At 35.9% G+C, this 13,320-nt stretch overlaps 1 protein-coding gene across 12 annotated transcripts in view; it reads right to left on the bottom strand.

Annotated features, from left to right (window-relative positions):
- The window catches only part of CDKL3 (cyclin dependent kinase like 3), a 38,847-nt gene that overhangs the window by 23,116 nt on the left and 2,411 nt on the right, over positions 1–13,320 (bottom strand). For 3 of the 12 annotated variants that reach the window (XR_004951943.1, XR_004951942.1, XM_036224355.1), the window contains exons 1-2: positions 9,176–9,369; positions 5,679–5,873 (exon numbers count right to left, since the gene is read on the bottom strand). The exons of 2 other annotated variants lie outside the window; for them this stretch is intronic. Coding sequence is in view for 7 of the 10 variants with exons in the window: in XM_036224355.1 (XP_036080248.1) it covers positions 5,679–5,873; positions 9,176–9,340 (360 nt within the window). In the remaining 3 variants the exon portion in view is untranslated. Of the gene's footprint in view, positions 1–5,678; positions 5,874–9,175; positions 9,370–9,783; positions 10,058–13,320 lie in introns of those variants that run through there. 7 more of the 12 variants (XM_036224359.1, XM_036224358.1, XM_036224356.1 and 4 more) reach the window with 7 other exon arrangements.

Genomic DNA, 13,320 nt, shown 5'->3' with positions numbered 1-13,320 from the left:
ACAGTAAGGCATATATATATTTACAGTGTGTGTTCATCTCCCATAGTTAGATTTCTTTGTCACCACATATTTGACCCCCTTTATCCCGTCTACCTCCCCCATCCCTTTCCCCCCTTCCCCTATAGTAATGACTAGTCTATTGTCGTTGTCCATGAGTCTCTGTTTGTCCTATTCATTTGTTGCTTTTAGGTTTATATCCCACATATAAGTGATATCATGTGATATTCAACCTTTTCTGTCTGGCTTATTTAGCTTAGCTTGATTATCTTGAGGTCCATCCATCTACCGTATGATCCAGCAATCCCTCTACTGGATATTTACCCCAAAGACTTGAAAACTCATATCCGAAAAGATATTTGCACACTGATGTTCATAGCAGCATTATTCACAGTGGCCAGGACATGGAAGCAACCGAAGTGTCCTACAATACATGATTGGATAAGGAAGCTATGGTACATATATACAATGGAATATTACTCAGCCATAAGAGATGAAATACTGCCATTTGCGACAACATGGATGGACCTTATGTGAACATGTTTTCAATTCTCTTGGGTAAGATACCTAGAATTGCTAGGTAATATGGTTATTCTATGTTTAACTTTTTGAGGAACTGTCAAAGTGTTTACCATAGCAGCTACACTATTTTACACCACCACCAGTAGTGTATGAGGGTTCTAATTTCTGTACTTCTTCATCAACATTCTTAATTGTCTATTTCTTAAATTACAGCCAGCCTAGTGGGTGTGAAGTGGTATCTCATTGTGATTTTGATTTACACTTCCATATGACTAATGATGTTGAGCATTATTCTATGTTGTATATCTTCTTTGGAAAAATGTCTATTCAAGTCCTTTGCCCATTTTGAAAAAAGTTTCAAGTATACAGTGCATTGGTTAGATCCTTTGCCCATTTTTAAAGTGTACTATTTGTCTTTGTATTGTTGAGTTTTATTTTATAGACTCTGAATATTAGATGCTTATTGGATAATGATTTACATGTATTTTCTCCCATTCTGTGAATCGTCTTTTTACTTTCTTGATGGTGTCCTTTGATGCACAAAAGGTTTTAACTTTGATGAAGTCCAATTAATCTATCTTTTCTTTCATTATTTTTGGTATCATATTTAAATAACTATTGCCTAATATATGGTCATCATACAGGTTTTTACCTATGTTTTCTTCTAAGAGTCTTATAGTTTTAGCTCTTATATTTAGGTCTTTGATCCATCTTGGGTTAATTCTGTATAGAGTATTAACTATTAGACTTTGACTCAATGAGTTTGATCCTCCTTTACTTTGTAGTGGAATGCTCTAGAACTACATAAAACTTCATATTACGATCTTATAATACCTCTGCTCTGTAGAGCACTATGTGCTTGAATTTAAACATTTATCTAAGAAGAGAGTTCAAATTTCCATATCCTCTAATAGCCTCAGAGCCCCTGGTTCCTAATCACCTAGTTCAATTTCATAAACTTTTCAATTGGATGTTATACAATTAAATGAGAGTGTATATATGAAAAAAATATGCCAATGGTTTCCAGAAAGAGGCTGAATATCTGAGGTAGACTGCAAGAGTAGGAATTCCCTATATGCCCTAAAAAAAAAAAAAAAAAACAAATGGTAGGTGCAGATCCTGATTTTAATGAATCAGCTGTGAGTAAATTTTAACATAAATTCGGTATTAGAGGATATTAGGGAATTGTTCATTCTGCAGATTATGTAATGATTGTCAAACTATACAGAAAAATATACTTTTTGAAGGGCTAAGTAGTCGAGTATTTAGGGATAAAATGCAAGGTTGCCTATAATTTACTTTAAAATACTTCAGAAAACAAAATAGATGAAGCACATATAGCAAAATATTAACAATATATTAAAATACATTAAGTAATATTAAAATGTTAATGATATTATTCAAATAATTCTTTGTTTGGAAGACTGAGTTTAAAATCCAAACACAGAGTTAAGAAAATATGCAAAAGAGACTTCAATTTAGGGAAGCAGGGCTTTGTGGAGTAAGAGGTAGGATAGGGCTAAGGAAGATTGACAGTTCTTAGGTATTAATCAGAATTAATCAGAATTACTTAAAGTTCATAAAGTTTACTGAAAAGTGAGTGAAATTTAATAAGCTCCAAAAGGGCTGGAACCAAGTCTTTTACTCAAGACTGTACCCTCAGCACCTGGTAAAATCAATGTTTGATACCAGAATATGCTCAATAAATATTTGTAGACCAAAGAAATGGGGGAATAAATAACCATTTCTCCCTCATAAGTAGCAAATATTTGCATTTAAATTCTGACTGCTTCCAAAATGGTTTTCTAACTGTTTCTAGAATGAAAAAGACAAACTAGATTGCTACAGTTAGTTACTTCAACTGAACATTAAATTTCTATTCAAGCTGCCTGAAAACCAATATAAAAAAGAAACCATATTTTCATTATTAAATAAAAGAAGGTAAACAAATACTTCTGGAGATATAAAGCTTTTGCTGGTACTAAACTGTATTTGACTTCATGAATTCTTATTAACAGGAACATAGGGTATCATGGTAGACATATTTCTATTATGGTAGAAATATTGCAGACATTTTGGTTACATAAAACCTCAATCACTTTAAATTTGGAGCTATTAATAAAGTCTTCCTTTCTTGATAAGCTTAAATCATCAAGACCAGAACCCAGAAATCCAGATAATAAATAATAATAATATTTATTCCAATGAGCCACTTCATTCATGGCTGCCTTAATTCTCAAAGGTAACTAACCTTGTGAAGGACAGGGATAAATGTACTCCAGGTGCTAAATAAGGACAGGAGAATAGAAGAATGTGGGTGCTTCTGTCTAGGCCTCTTTCTCTACGTCCTGCACACCCTCATGGATATTCTTCTGGACTTGGTGCTGAGGACTACCTTTTAACTTTGTCCCGAGAGTAACCTACCCTTACTTCTTCAGCCATAGTCTCTAAAATGAAGATTCTCAAATCTGTATATCCAGTTCTGACAACTTCCTAAGGCCATGTTCTATAACTGGTTAAGCACTACTTTTACTTTGACATTCTCACTCTTCCTGAAAATATATTAATATACTGAAAAGCAATTCTTCTAAAATCTGTTACTGACAATAGCACTCTCATTCTTCTGCTCTTGAATTTAAAATCTTGGAATTATCTTTTATTTTTCCCTTTGCTTGCATCCCTCTCATATCTAAAGTGGAAATCTTTCCACCTTCTCCCCCTGCTATCCTCTCTTTCCTTTGCCACTGTGCTAGTCCAAGCGCTTATCACTTCGTATTTGGACTGTCATAACAGCATCTCACCTGATCTCCCTGTCTCTCTATATACTTATCCTCCACTGTAACCAAGATAAGCTTAAGTTTTGTTTTTATCCTATTATAGCAATGCTCAAAAACCTTCCATGAATCAAAAAACAAGTGTTGGCAAGGATGGGGAGAAAAGAGAACCCTCATACATTGTTGGTGGGATTGCAAATTGGTATGGCCACTATGGAAAACAGTACGGAGGATTCTCAAAAATTAAAAATTAACATACCTTTTGACCCAGCAATTGCACTTCTGGGTATTTATACAAAGAAAACGAAAACAGTAATATGTAAAGATCTATGTACTCCAATATTCATGGCAGCACAATTTACAATAGCCAAGATATGGAAGCAAACTAAATGCCCATCAACAGACGATTGGATAAAGAAATTATGGTTAATATATACAATAGAACATTACTCAGCCATTAAAAAAATGAAATCCTACCATTTGCAACAACATGGATGTACCTAAGAGATTATTATGCTGAATAAGTCAGGAAAAGATAAATACCATATGATTTCACTTACATGTGGAATCTAAGGAACAAAAAGAACAAACTAATCAAAAACAGACTCACAAATGTAATTTGGTGATGGACAAAGGGGAGAGGGGTTGGAGGGCTGGGAGAATGGGATGAAGGGTTAAAGAAGTACAAATCAGTAGTTGATAGTTGGTCATGGGGATGGGGAGCATGGCAGAGAGAATAAAGTTAGCATCATATGATGGCTAAGTGGAGGGCCAGGGGAGGGAGGAAACAATTGGGGGGGGGTCATTTTATGAACTATATAGATGTCTAACCAATGTACTGTATACTTGAAACTAATTTAAATAAATAAATATTTTTAAAATCTTCTATTCAAAAAGACAAAAACAAAAAAAACCTCTTCTATGGTTTCCCAGTATCCTCAAGAAAAAGTACAAAGTACAAACTCCTCAGGATGAATTTCAAGGCTCTGGAAAACCTCTCCACAGGGCACCTGTGCAATCTTATCTAACTTTACCTAGTCTCTGTTAGCTGAGGAATCATTACTCTCTGAAGTACCCTGCTCAGCTCTAACTCTATTCTCATAGTGACACCCCATCTGAATGTATTTCCTCTTCTAGTGAAATCCCAGCTACAGTTGAAAATTGTACTTACCTCAGTTTCACCTCCTCTTTGAAGCCTTCTACCTCAGTCTAGCATCTCTCTTTACTCAAGAAACATTTTTAAAGTCTCCTATAGACAAGGCACGGTAGCAATACTGATAACATGACTATTCCTGACTCTCCTGCAGCACTATTTACTGAGCACTTTGAATGTGCCTGGATGCAGTACTAAACACTTTGTACCTACTACCCAATTTGACCGTTACAAAATATCCATGAGGTACTACAGTATCATTTCACAGATGAGGAAAATGAGGCTCAGAGAGGTTAGATAACTTTCCTGGTGTCACAGAGTAATGGGGCTGCCACCTTTCATTGTGCAAGCTGTGAACTGCACAAGTTGTGTAGTTACCCATAAATTGGCTGGTGGGTGAAAACCCAAGATAGTCTGATTCCCAAGACTGAGTGCTCTTAACTATTACACTGTATTGCCTCCCCATGGATCCAGCTGGCAATCTGAATTCTAGTTGCTAACACAATCATATTTTTCAAAGCTGCGAAATGTGATGCACTATTAGCAAGACAGAAAATTAGAAATTAAGAATTCTAAAAAAGCCTGGAGTATACAGATGTTATATCTATATCACTTACTAATAAAACTTTTTTTGAGGCTCTTATATTTCCTGAATACATATCTAATTTTCCAGAAAGTAGAGCTCATGTTGGGAACAAAATATCTCCATAAAAACCTGCTGAGCTACACACATACTAGGCAATACTAAAGACAACACTAAAAACCAGAATAGTTGATCTTCTTTCCTTTCTTGACTTTCCATAAGTTAAATGACAAGGTTTTCTCTCTCTCAGCTACTTTATTTCTTTCTTCCCCTAAAGGAATCCACATTCACTTGTCATTCCCCTGGTCTAGCTTCCAGTTCCTACCTTCAAATCTCCCTTCATTTGAGCTAGCCTGACCAATGTTTTTTAATGTACTTTCTCTAGCAAAAGATGCCCGAGGTGACTCTTGATTCTTCTATACCAAATTATTAATACCACTTTTAGCATCCCATACTTGGTCTGCCCTATAATTATAAATATTGTGTGGTCAATATTTTTTGGTTCTGCAATGAAATTGTAAAATAGTGATCCCATTTTCAGGATGTCAATTAATATTGTACAGAATAATTTAACAACCTTCATAAAAATACAACGTTTAAAGGTATGATTCATATACGTCTATTGTTTGGCTTACTTGGAAGCACTTACATTATTATTATGAAGATATTCAATTGCTCGAAGTATTTGGAAGAGATATTTTCTAAGTCGTTTACTCTCTAGTCCATGACAATAATGTTGTAACTCATCTAATACCGTGTGGTCAATAAATTCAAACACCAAATGAATTTTCTTTTTCTGTCTAAAAACTTCAATCAGATTGACCAGGTTTTCATGACGAAATTGCTATCAACAAAAGAAACAGATTTTTAATAAATTATTTCATGCACAAAAATTTGTACATATAACACCTATGTCATTTTAAAAAGCAGAAATATTCTCAGCTTTTCCTCAGTGAATTTCAACAGAAATTTTTTAACTAATTTACTTACATTCCTATTTTAAGAAAATGTTAATCTACTTCATAATTAATATTTATAGAACAAAGGGGAATGTACCGCTTTACTTCAAGTTAGCATTTGATTGCTTATTAAAATAATTTAGAGTTAATGTCCTTCGATGCAAGTTGGTATGCTGCTAAGAGATGGCTTCTAATTTTTTAACTTACTTTGTGGTTAAATTTAACATCTGAAATTTAAAAGGTCCTTATGTTTTCAATGAGCATGGATTTCAATGTCATGATTATGTGATCTGAATTTGCAGAAATTAATTATACTCCGAGTTTAATCCTAAACTCTTGAAAGTAAAACCTAAGTTCCAGGTGGGCATGATAAATTCATCACACTGTAACAAGAGTATCAAATATTTAGAAACTTTTCAGATATATGAAATACCAATTTATAGTCATAGAAACTTTACATAAATATACAATTATTTGTGGGTATATTTTTGTTCTATTAAGCATTATGCTATTATATCCTACTAGAATAGACTATTCTAGTATTCTATTAAACAACAAGACATCTTTTTAGATTGTAACAATAACTTAAAATAATTTCAGAATGTCAAAAATGGCATGAATCATCTTAGAAAACAAATGAGGTTTACTATGTTATGCTGCTTATTCTATGTTTTAACACACTGGGTTAATTCTCAAATATTTAATTTTTACAAATTACCAAAAATATTTATTCATTTGGCTAAAAATTAAGGGGTATGTTTTCAACATTGGATTCATTAGAAAACTATAAAAACAACTTTGCTTTTATTCCAATAGCACAATTATCAATTTTTCTACTCATCTATATTAATACATAAGCCAGTACTTAAAATGTTACTAATAGAAACACATGCCAAAATTTAAGGCCAGATTCCTTTCCTATTTTTGTTTGCAATTTCCCTGATTGGCAAGATGCAGAGTGCTGCAGTGACAAAATGCTGGCAGAGTGAAAAGAACTGACTGATTTTGGATACTACACTATTAATCTCTCAATAAGGAAAATTCCAGTCCAGTCTTTATTTTAAAGGCAAAAGCACTGAAGAGTTAATGTGAGTTAATAAGCATTATGGAAGATCCATCCAAAGAATCAGATACCTCCTCAGATAAACCATGAAACCCCTAGATATGCTCTATTCCTCCTTTTCAAGTTGTTCGCCTTTGTTTTCCTTCATAACTGAACAACTGTCTACAAGTATTCTCACTAATTGCTCTAACTGTAATTTATCTAACAAAATTCTAGCAGATAAAAATTTAGTGCACATTAGGTGACTATGACCATCTTTTTAAACTAAGAATGTTAACTAATCCAAGAAATTTGTCTTGTGGAATTAAACTAAACATCCTATAAGAAATTAACCAACACGAATAGTTAAGATGTCTCAAAATAGTTTGCATAGTAATTGTAATAGTAAAGTACATTTTCAAATTCATCTCTGTGTTCTTGCCACATATTGATTTTTACAAATTGTTTAATTAGAAATAAGTAGAAAAAAAATAATCGCCTTAATTGCAACAGAGTTGAATAAAGAGAAAAGATACTCCTTGGGAAAAGGTTTCTAACTAGATTTTCAATTACAATGCACAACAGTTGCCCTATACTATTATGTTTTGGGTCAGCAGGATGAAGACTGGTATCTTTCACAAAATAATAACATCTTTACTGACTTTAACTTTCCTTTTCATCATCTAGAAATAGAGTAGTTACGACAATCCACATATGCCTAATATATTTCGACTAGAAAGCAAATTGGTCCATCAAATCTAATAAATGCTCAGAAAGAAAATTACTTTGTATCAGATAAAAATGAACAAGTATGTTTTCTTCACATAAAACATCTAGACTATGTTGTCAGTCATAAACCTTAAAGCATCTAGATACATTTCAATATGTAAAATACATATATATTTAAACATTTTTAAAATTACTAGTTTTGTATCCAGTCACCTAGGAATGTTAGTGCTCCTTTCTTCATACTCCTGAGTTCTTTGCCCTGTGTTGACCTGTCATACTTACAGAAAACTCTGTCTTCTGCCCTGATGTCTCCTGGTATTGTTTCCCATTTCTATAAGCCTACTAGCCATCTTTACTTAAATGTACACCTGTTACCTCAAAGTCAACATTTCTAAAATGGAACTAGTTCCCAAGCCATGTCTCTTTTGGGCCTTTCATATTTCCATCAATGACAGCACTCACACAACCTCAAGGATATTTTTGACCCCTCCCCTTCTACTTCCTTCTACATTCTTTCATGTCTTCTTTTGCAATATATTATGTTCTAACTTTATCTGCTATTCAAATTTCCGCTTTCCAGCAAGGGCTCTCACATTTACCAGTATTCTTGCATTAAAGTTCTAATAGGCCTCCGTATTTTTATTATCTCGGTGCTCCAATCTATTTCACAAAATAGTGCTAGATTAACATTGTTTCTATACTCTGAATTCAAAACCTTCCACCTCTTACAAAATAAAATTTTAACTCTTTAACTCAAAACACAAGACTTTAAAACCTACTTCCAATTTACTTCTCTAATCTCACCTCTTTCTATTTTTGTACAGGTAAATGTCTCCTCTTCATCCTTTCCACTCTGCTCTTTGTCCTGCTTTAGACTCTGAACTAATACTGTTCCACTAACCTGTAATAGAACAGTTTCTCCCTCTTAAATTCTACACATCATTTAAAGCCAAATGCATGTCTAAATTCCTCCAAGAAAACTTCCCTACCCCAAAAAACGCTGTGCTATTCACTTGGCATTTATTATTAACCACTTTTTATTCAGTATTATTTCATATGTCCTCTTGTCTGATTAAATAAAAGTCCTGAAAAACAGATACTATCTTTTACCTCATTATAGTCTCAGCATCTGGCACAATGCCTTGCACAAATCAGATATTTTTATTAAGTACTATACCTGGATATTTCTAATGATTTTACAATATTTGGCATAACTTTTATTACCTTATACATAAGCTCATATCTCTCGTATTACTATAAAAATTACAAAATGTAGACATTAAAATAGGGCATCACACTTGGTTTTCTAGTACATGTCTTAATACATGTTAACTGAAATATACCTTCTATAAAATTTTATTCCATAACGATTTCTCTTTTGACTTACAAAGAGCAATTAAGGCAAAAGAAGCAAACCTTTAGAAACTTTATCTCTCTCGTTGCAATTTTGTTGACAGATTTTTCTGGTTTCTCATAAAATATTTTAATAGCCACTATCTGCCCAGTATCCTTATGTTTACACTTCATAACTGTTCCATAACTTCCTTCTCCCACTTTTCCAAGGGTTTCATACATCTCCATTCTTAAGGCCGGCTACTTCTTTATGGAAATAAAGAAGGAAAATGTTAAACACATATATTTTATTTATTCAAGCTAGAAATGCATTTCCACAATAAACTGATATGTTAAAATACAAAACAGAAAAAATAGAAATCTTTTCTACGGACCCCATTGGTCTTTGGAAACGCTGCCAGCTCGGCAGTAAGGTGTCCTTGTGGGGCTCCAGCCCTCACCAAAACTTTGGGAGCCTACTGCTGTCTCGGTTATTCCCATCAAAACTATGGTTTAAGATTTCTTCACTATATGTCACCTATCCATCATGGGGGGCGAGAGGTAAGGAGTCCTCACACTTCTTGTCATGTCCCAGTCAAATATGAGATTCAAGCAAAACTCTCCGCAGTCGCCCACAAATCAGGTCTCGGGACCCAAGGAAACCTCAGTCCCGCCCGCTCCTCAAATCAGACCTCTTAGGGTCCCGGACCAGGGTCGCGCCCCTCTCCCCGTAGACGACCTCGGCCGGGCAGCCGCCACCACCTCAGCCCATTCTGTAGTCACGTCGGCCTGGCTCTGCTCAGTTCCAGCCCGGCAATCGGACGCGGACCCTACTTGCTGGCGGGCCCACTAGCGCCCGCGGCGCATTCCCATGGCAACGGTGCCACTGGCCGCGCTCTCATGGCGTAATGCGCAAGACCGGAACTTCGGCTGAGCTAGCATGACCCGGAAGAGGAAATGAGAAGAGACAAAGAGCGAGTTCCTAGTGGGTGGTAAGTGGACGTTCTGTTAGGGGTGGGGAGTGTGGTTTGCGGACGGTCGAATAGACACTTCCGCACTATGTCGGTTTTGAACCGAGGCGGAGGCGGATCAGGATTTTGAATGCAGTGAGTGTGACTGCACATCCCCTAGGAAAGGGGAGCTGAGTCGTAGGCTTATCTCATATGCATCCCATAAGCTTCCAGGCCAGAGAACACCTGCCGTCAATGCTGGGTCCTAAAAGGGTGACTGGCGTCATTAAATACAGACATCTTGTGAAATGAGACTTCCAAGCAAGTCTAGTGTAATTGTAGTTTTCTAAGTTACCCAATTACGTTGATATTCTGTAGAAGTGAGTTTGACCTCAGCTATCGACATTCATCCCTTAAAAGGGAATACGACGGTTCTTAAAGAACATTTCTTGAACACCTGAAGTGTGCTTTTAAATTTTTTCTTCTAGTAATTTTTTAAAACCTCCCTTTCTACATGTCAAAAGTCTAAAACTCCCTCTTTGGAAAAACACATGATTCGAAGGGTTCTACTACACACACTTTGACATACAATGGCACAGGAGGAAAAATGGCTGTTATGTAACTGCTAAATAACCAGACATGGGGTCGTTGGCATGGCAGCCTTCAATAAATAACAAGGATATCACTGAAGCAAGTGCCCAGGGACTTCGCAGGACTTTCTTTTTTTCTGTAAAAAGAGTTAACTATTAAGAAGCCAAATCTCATTATGTTTTCCCTAAATTAGCATCATTATTATCCAATGAATTCTCATCTAGCTGGTCCCACTCCACTATGCACGTTAAAAATCACACCTATCCACACTGGTCCAAGCAGGTCTGAGGTTTTCTTGGGTCCCAGGACCTGATCGCTGCAGGAACTTCATATTTGACTGGGGATGTGGAGAGAGGGGGGCCATGACAGATGATGGCTAGATGAGCTTTTAGTAAGGTCCCACCCCCAGAGATCCTAAATGAAACAAAGTAAAGAAAGTGGTATTTTAAAAGTTTCCCAAATGTTTCTATGCTGCTAAGATTTATATTGAGAGAGCAGTGGGAGAGGAAGTAAAGGGAGTCATAGTTTTTGTTTATCAAATTTTGTTTATCAATGCTGAGATGGGACATCACTTGTAAAATACTTAATCTTTTAGCAGGAAATGAAATAGGACATCTCTTTCAGAGTTAATCTTTTTAGTAAACCTAGTTAAGTTTTCTTCCCTCCTTTCTTAGGAAAAAAGGCCCTCTCCCTCAAAGCCTGATAATTGCCCTGGTGACTCAGATCCTCTGGCTATTGACAAGGGTCATCAGCCCATTCTTAGCGGAAATGGTGTTAAGTCAGACAGGGCCCTTAGAGTCAAAGAGGGGAGGAGACATTAGGCCAAAGGTCTTTTTTTTTTTTTTTTTTGTTAATTCTTTAAGAGAGATTAACCAAGGCTTTTTCCCTTTACTCATTTAATAGGCAAATCAATAATAGAAATTAATAGGTATGATTTAAATAGTGAGTTTGTATTTTCTTTTCTGTCTAGGGACTGAGGTGGCACTTAAGCAGGAAATCTAAGACCCCACCCTGAGGCAGAAAGGGAAAGAGCTCCATGAAACAAACCCCTGTAGGCAGGGACTACGGCCATTCTCAGTGGGAATCAGATACAGAAGAGACCTCCCATCCCTCAACATCCATACTAATAATAAGGGGGTTCAAGACTCTTAGAAAAGAGGCAGGCAGGAAATAGGGGATTTCGGGTCTGCTTGCAAAGACACTGAGGTCACCCTATCTTAGAAGGGGCCCGCTCTAATCCACCCACAATTAAGCAAGCCAGAAGGCATTTTTTAACTCACACAAAGAAACCAAAAGGAAGAGAATTAGATACCAGTTTAAGCCAATCACTCACACCTGCACTATGAAGACCCAACGACCTTCAACTTACCTGAGCCTCATTATATCATCATTATGATATGATGCATATGCCCAGATGTTCATTAATATCATTATATTAATAATATCACTGAATTCTGGGAACAAACATTCGCAGAATACAAAATGATGAATCAGTCTTAGTCCCATCAATCTTAGTTGTCAATCAAGGAAGCCCACTCCTCTAAGTAAAGTAACCAACCACAGCAAAAAGGGATCAATACCCCCAAAGGCTTTGTTACCAGGCCTTCTGAGCCACTTCTCTTGTTCAGGCTCGCCTTCACGTCTGGAAAGTGATTTTCTCTTCTAATAAAACTTTTCTACTGTATTTTGGTGTCTTGCTCAATTCTTTGTTGGAGACATCAAGAACCTGGACAATGCGCTGGGAGAGGATCTCCACTCTCCAGTAACACCACCATTCAGAATTTTCATTCCTTTTAAAAGTTATTCAACCATGTTATAAAATTTCTATAAATAAGAATATCATAGTATATCTTATAGTGGGCTCTGACTTGCCGTAAGCATATTAAACATTTGTTATGGGCTAAGTATTGGCAAGGGAAAAATCATGACTCAGAGTTCCTGCCCTCAGTGAATTCACAACCTAGAGCTACAGAATCACTACATATAAAATTATAGCTTTAAAACTATTATGTTAAAAGATAAAAATCACAAGCATCACTGGTTGCTAAAGCCCATATCAAACAGATTTAATACTTTATCTGGAATTTTCTGGTCTACACCAAAGAAGTACACATGGGCCCTCTCCACCCATTCTGGAAGAAAGAAGAGGTAATCTGCTTGATAAAAACCCTTCCCATTCTCTCCCCTCCCTGAAAGATGTCCCTGCCCCCCAAATGAAATTTCTTTAAATAGCTCTCTCTCCCCATTTCCTATAAAAACTTTCCGTTTTGTAAAACACCTCAGAGGACTCTTCAGGTAGCTGGATGGGATGCACTGCAATTCATGAATTGCTTAATAAAGCCAATTAGATCTTCAAATTTACTGTTGAATTTTTTTAATACAAGGGGGAAGGCAGGCCTAGTAACCAGGACAACCAATGATTCTTGCTTATACACTGCTATAAGACTTTAATGAAACACCTTCACTAATTTCGTCAAAATTGTTACTTCATTTCGGAAAACTATAAACTGTATTTCCAAAACAATTATGAATTGCTAGATAAATGATATAACAAAATTTTTTTAAGTTTCTCTTTAGTATTTCACTGAATGTTAACCCCACCAGTGTGTCTTCATCCTTAGCTATGGGGAGGATTAGCATTGCTTTGGCAGGAAGATAAAAAAAAGTAAACATAAGAATATTCAGCTT

The sequence above is a fragment of the Rousettus aegyptiacus genome, unplaced genomic scaffold (assembly GCF_014176215.1).
Source record: "Rousettus aegyptiacus isolate mRouAeg1 unplaced genomic scaffold, mRouAeg1.p scaffold_m13_p_7, whole genome shotgun sequence".
Taxonomy (NCBI): domain Eukaryota; kingdom Metazoa; phylum Chordata; class Mammalia; order Chiroptera; family Pteropodidae; genus Rousettus; species Rousettus aegyptiacus.
Note: the sequence above shows the minus strand (reverse complement) of the source record. Positions and strands in the feature narration are given on the sequence as shown.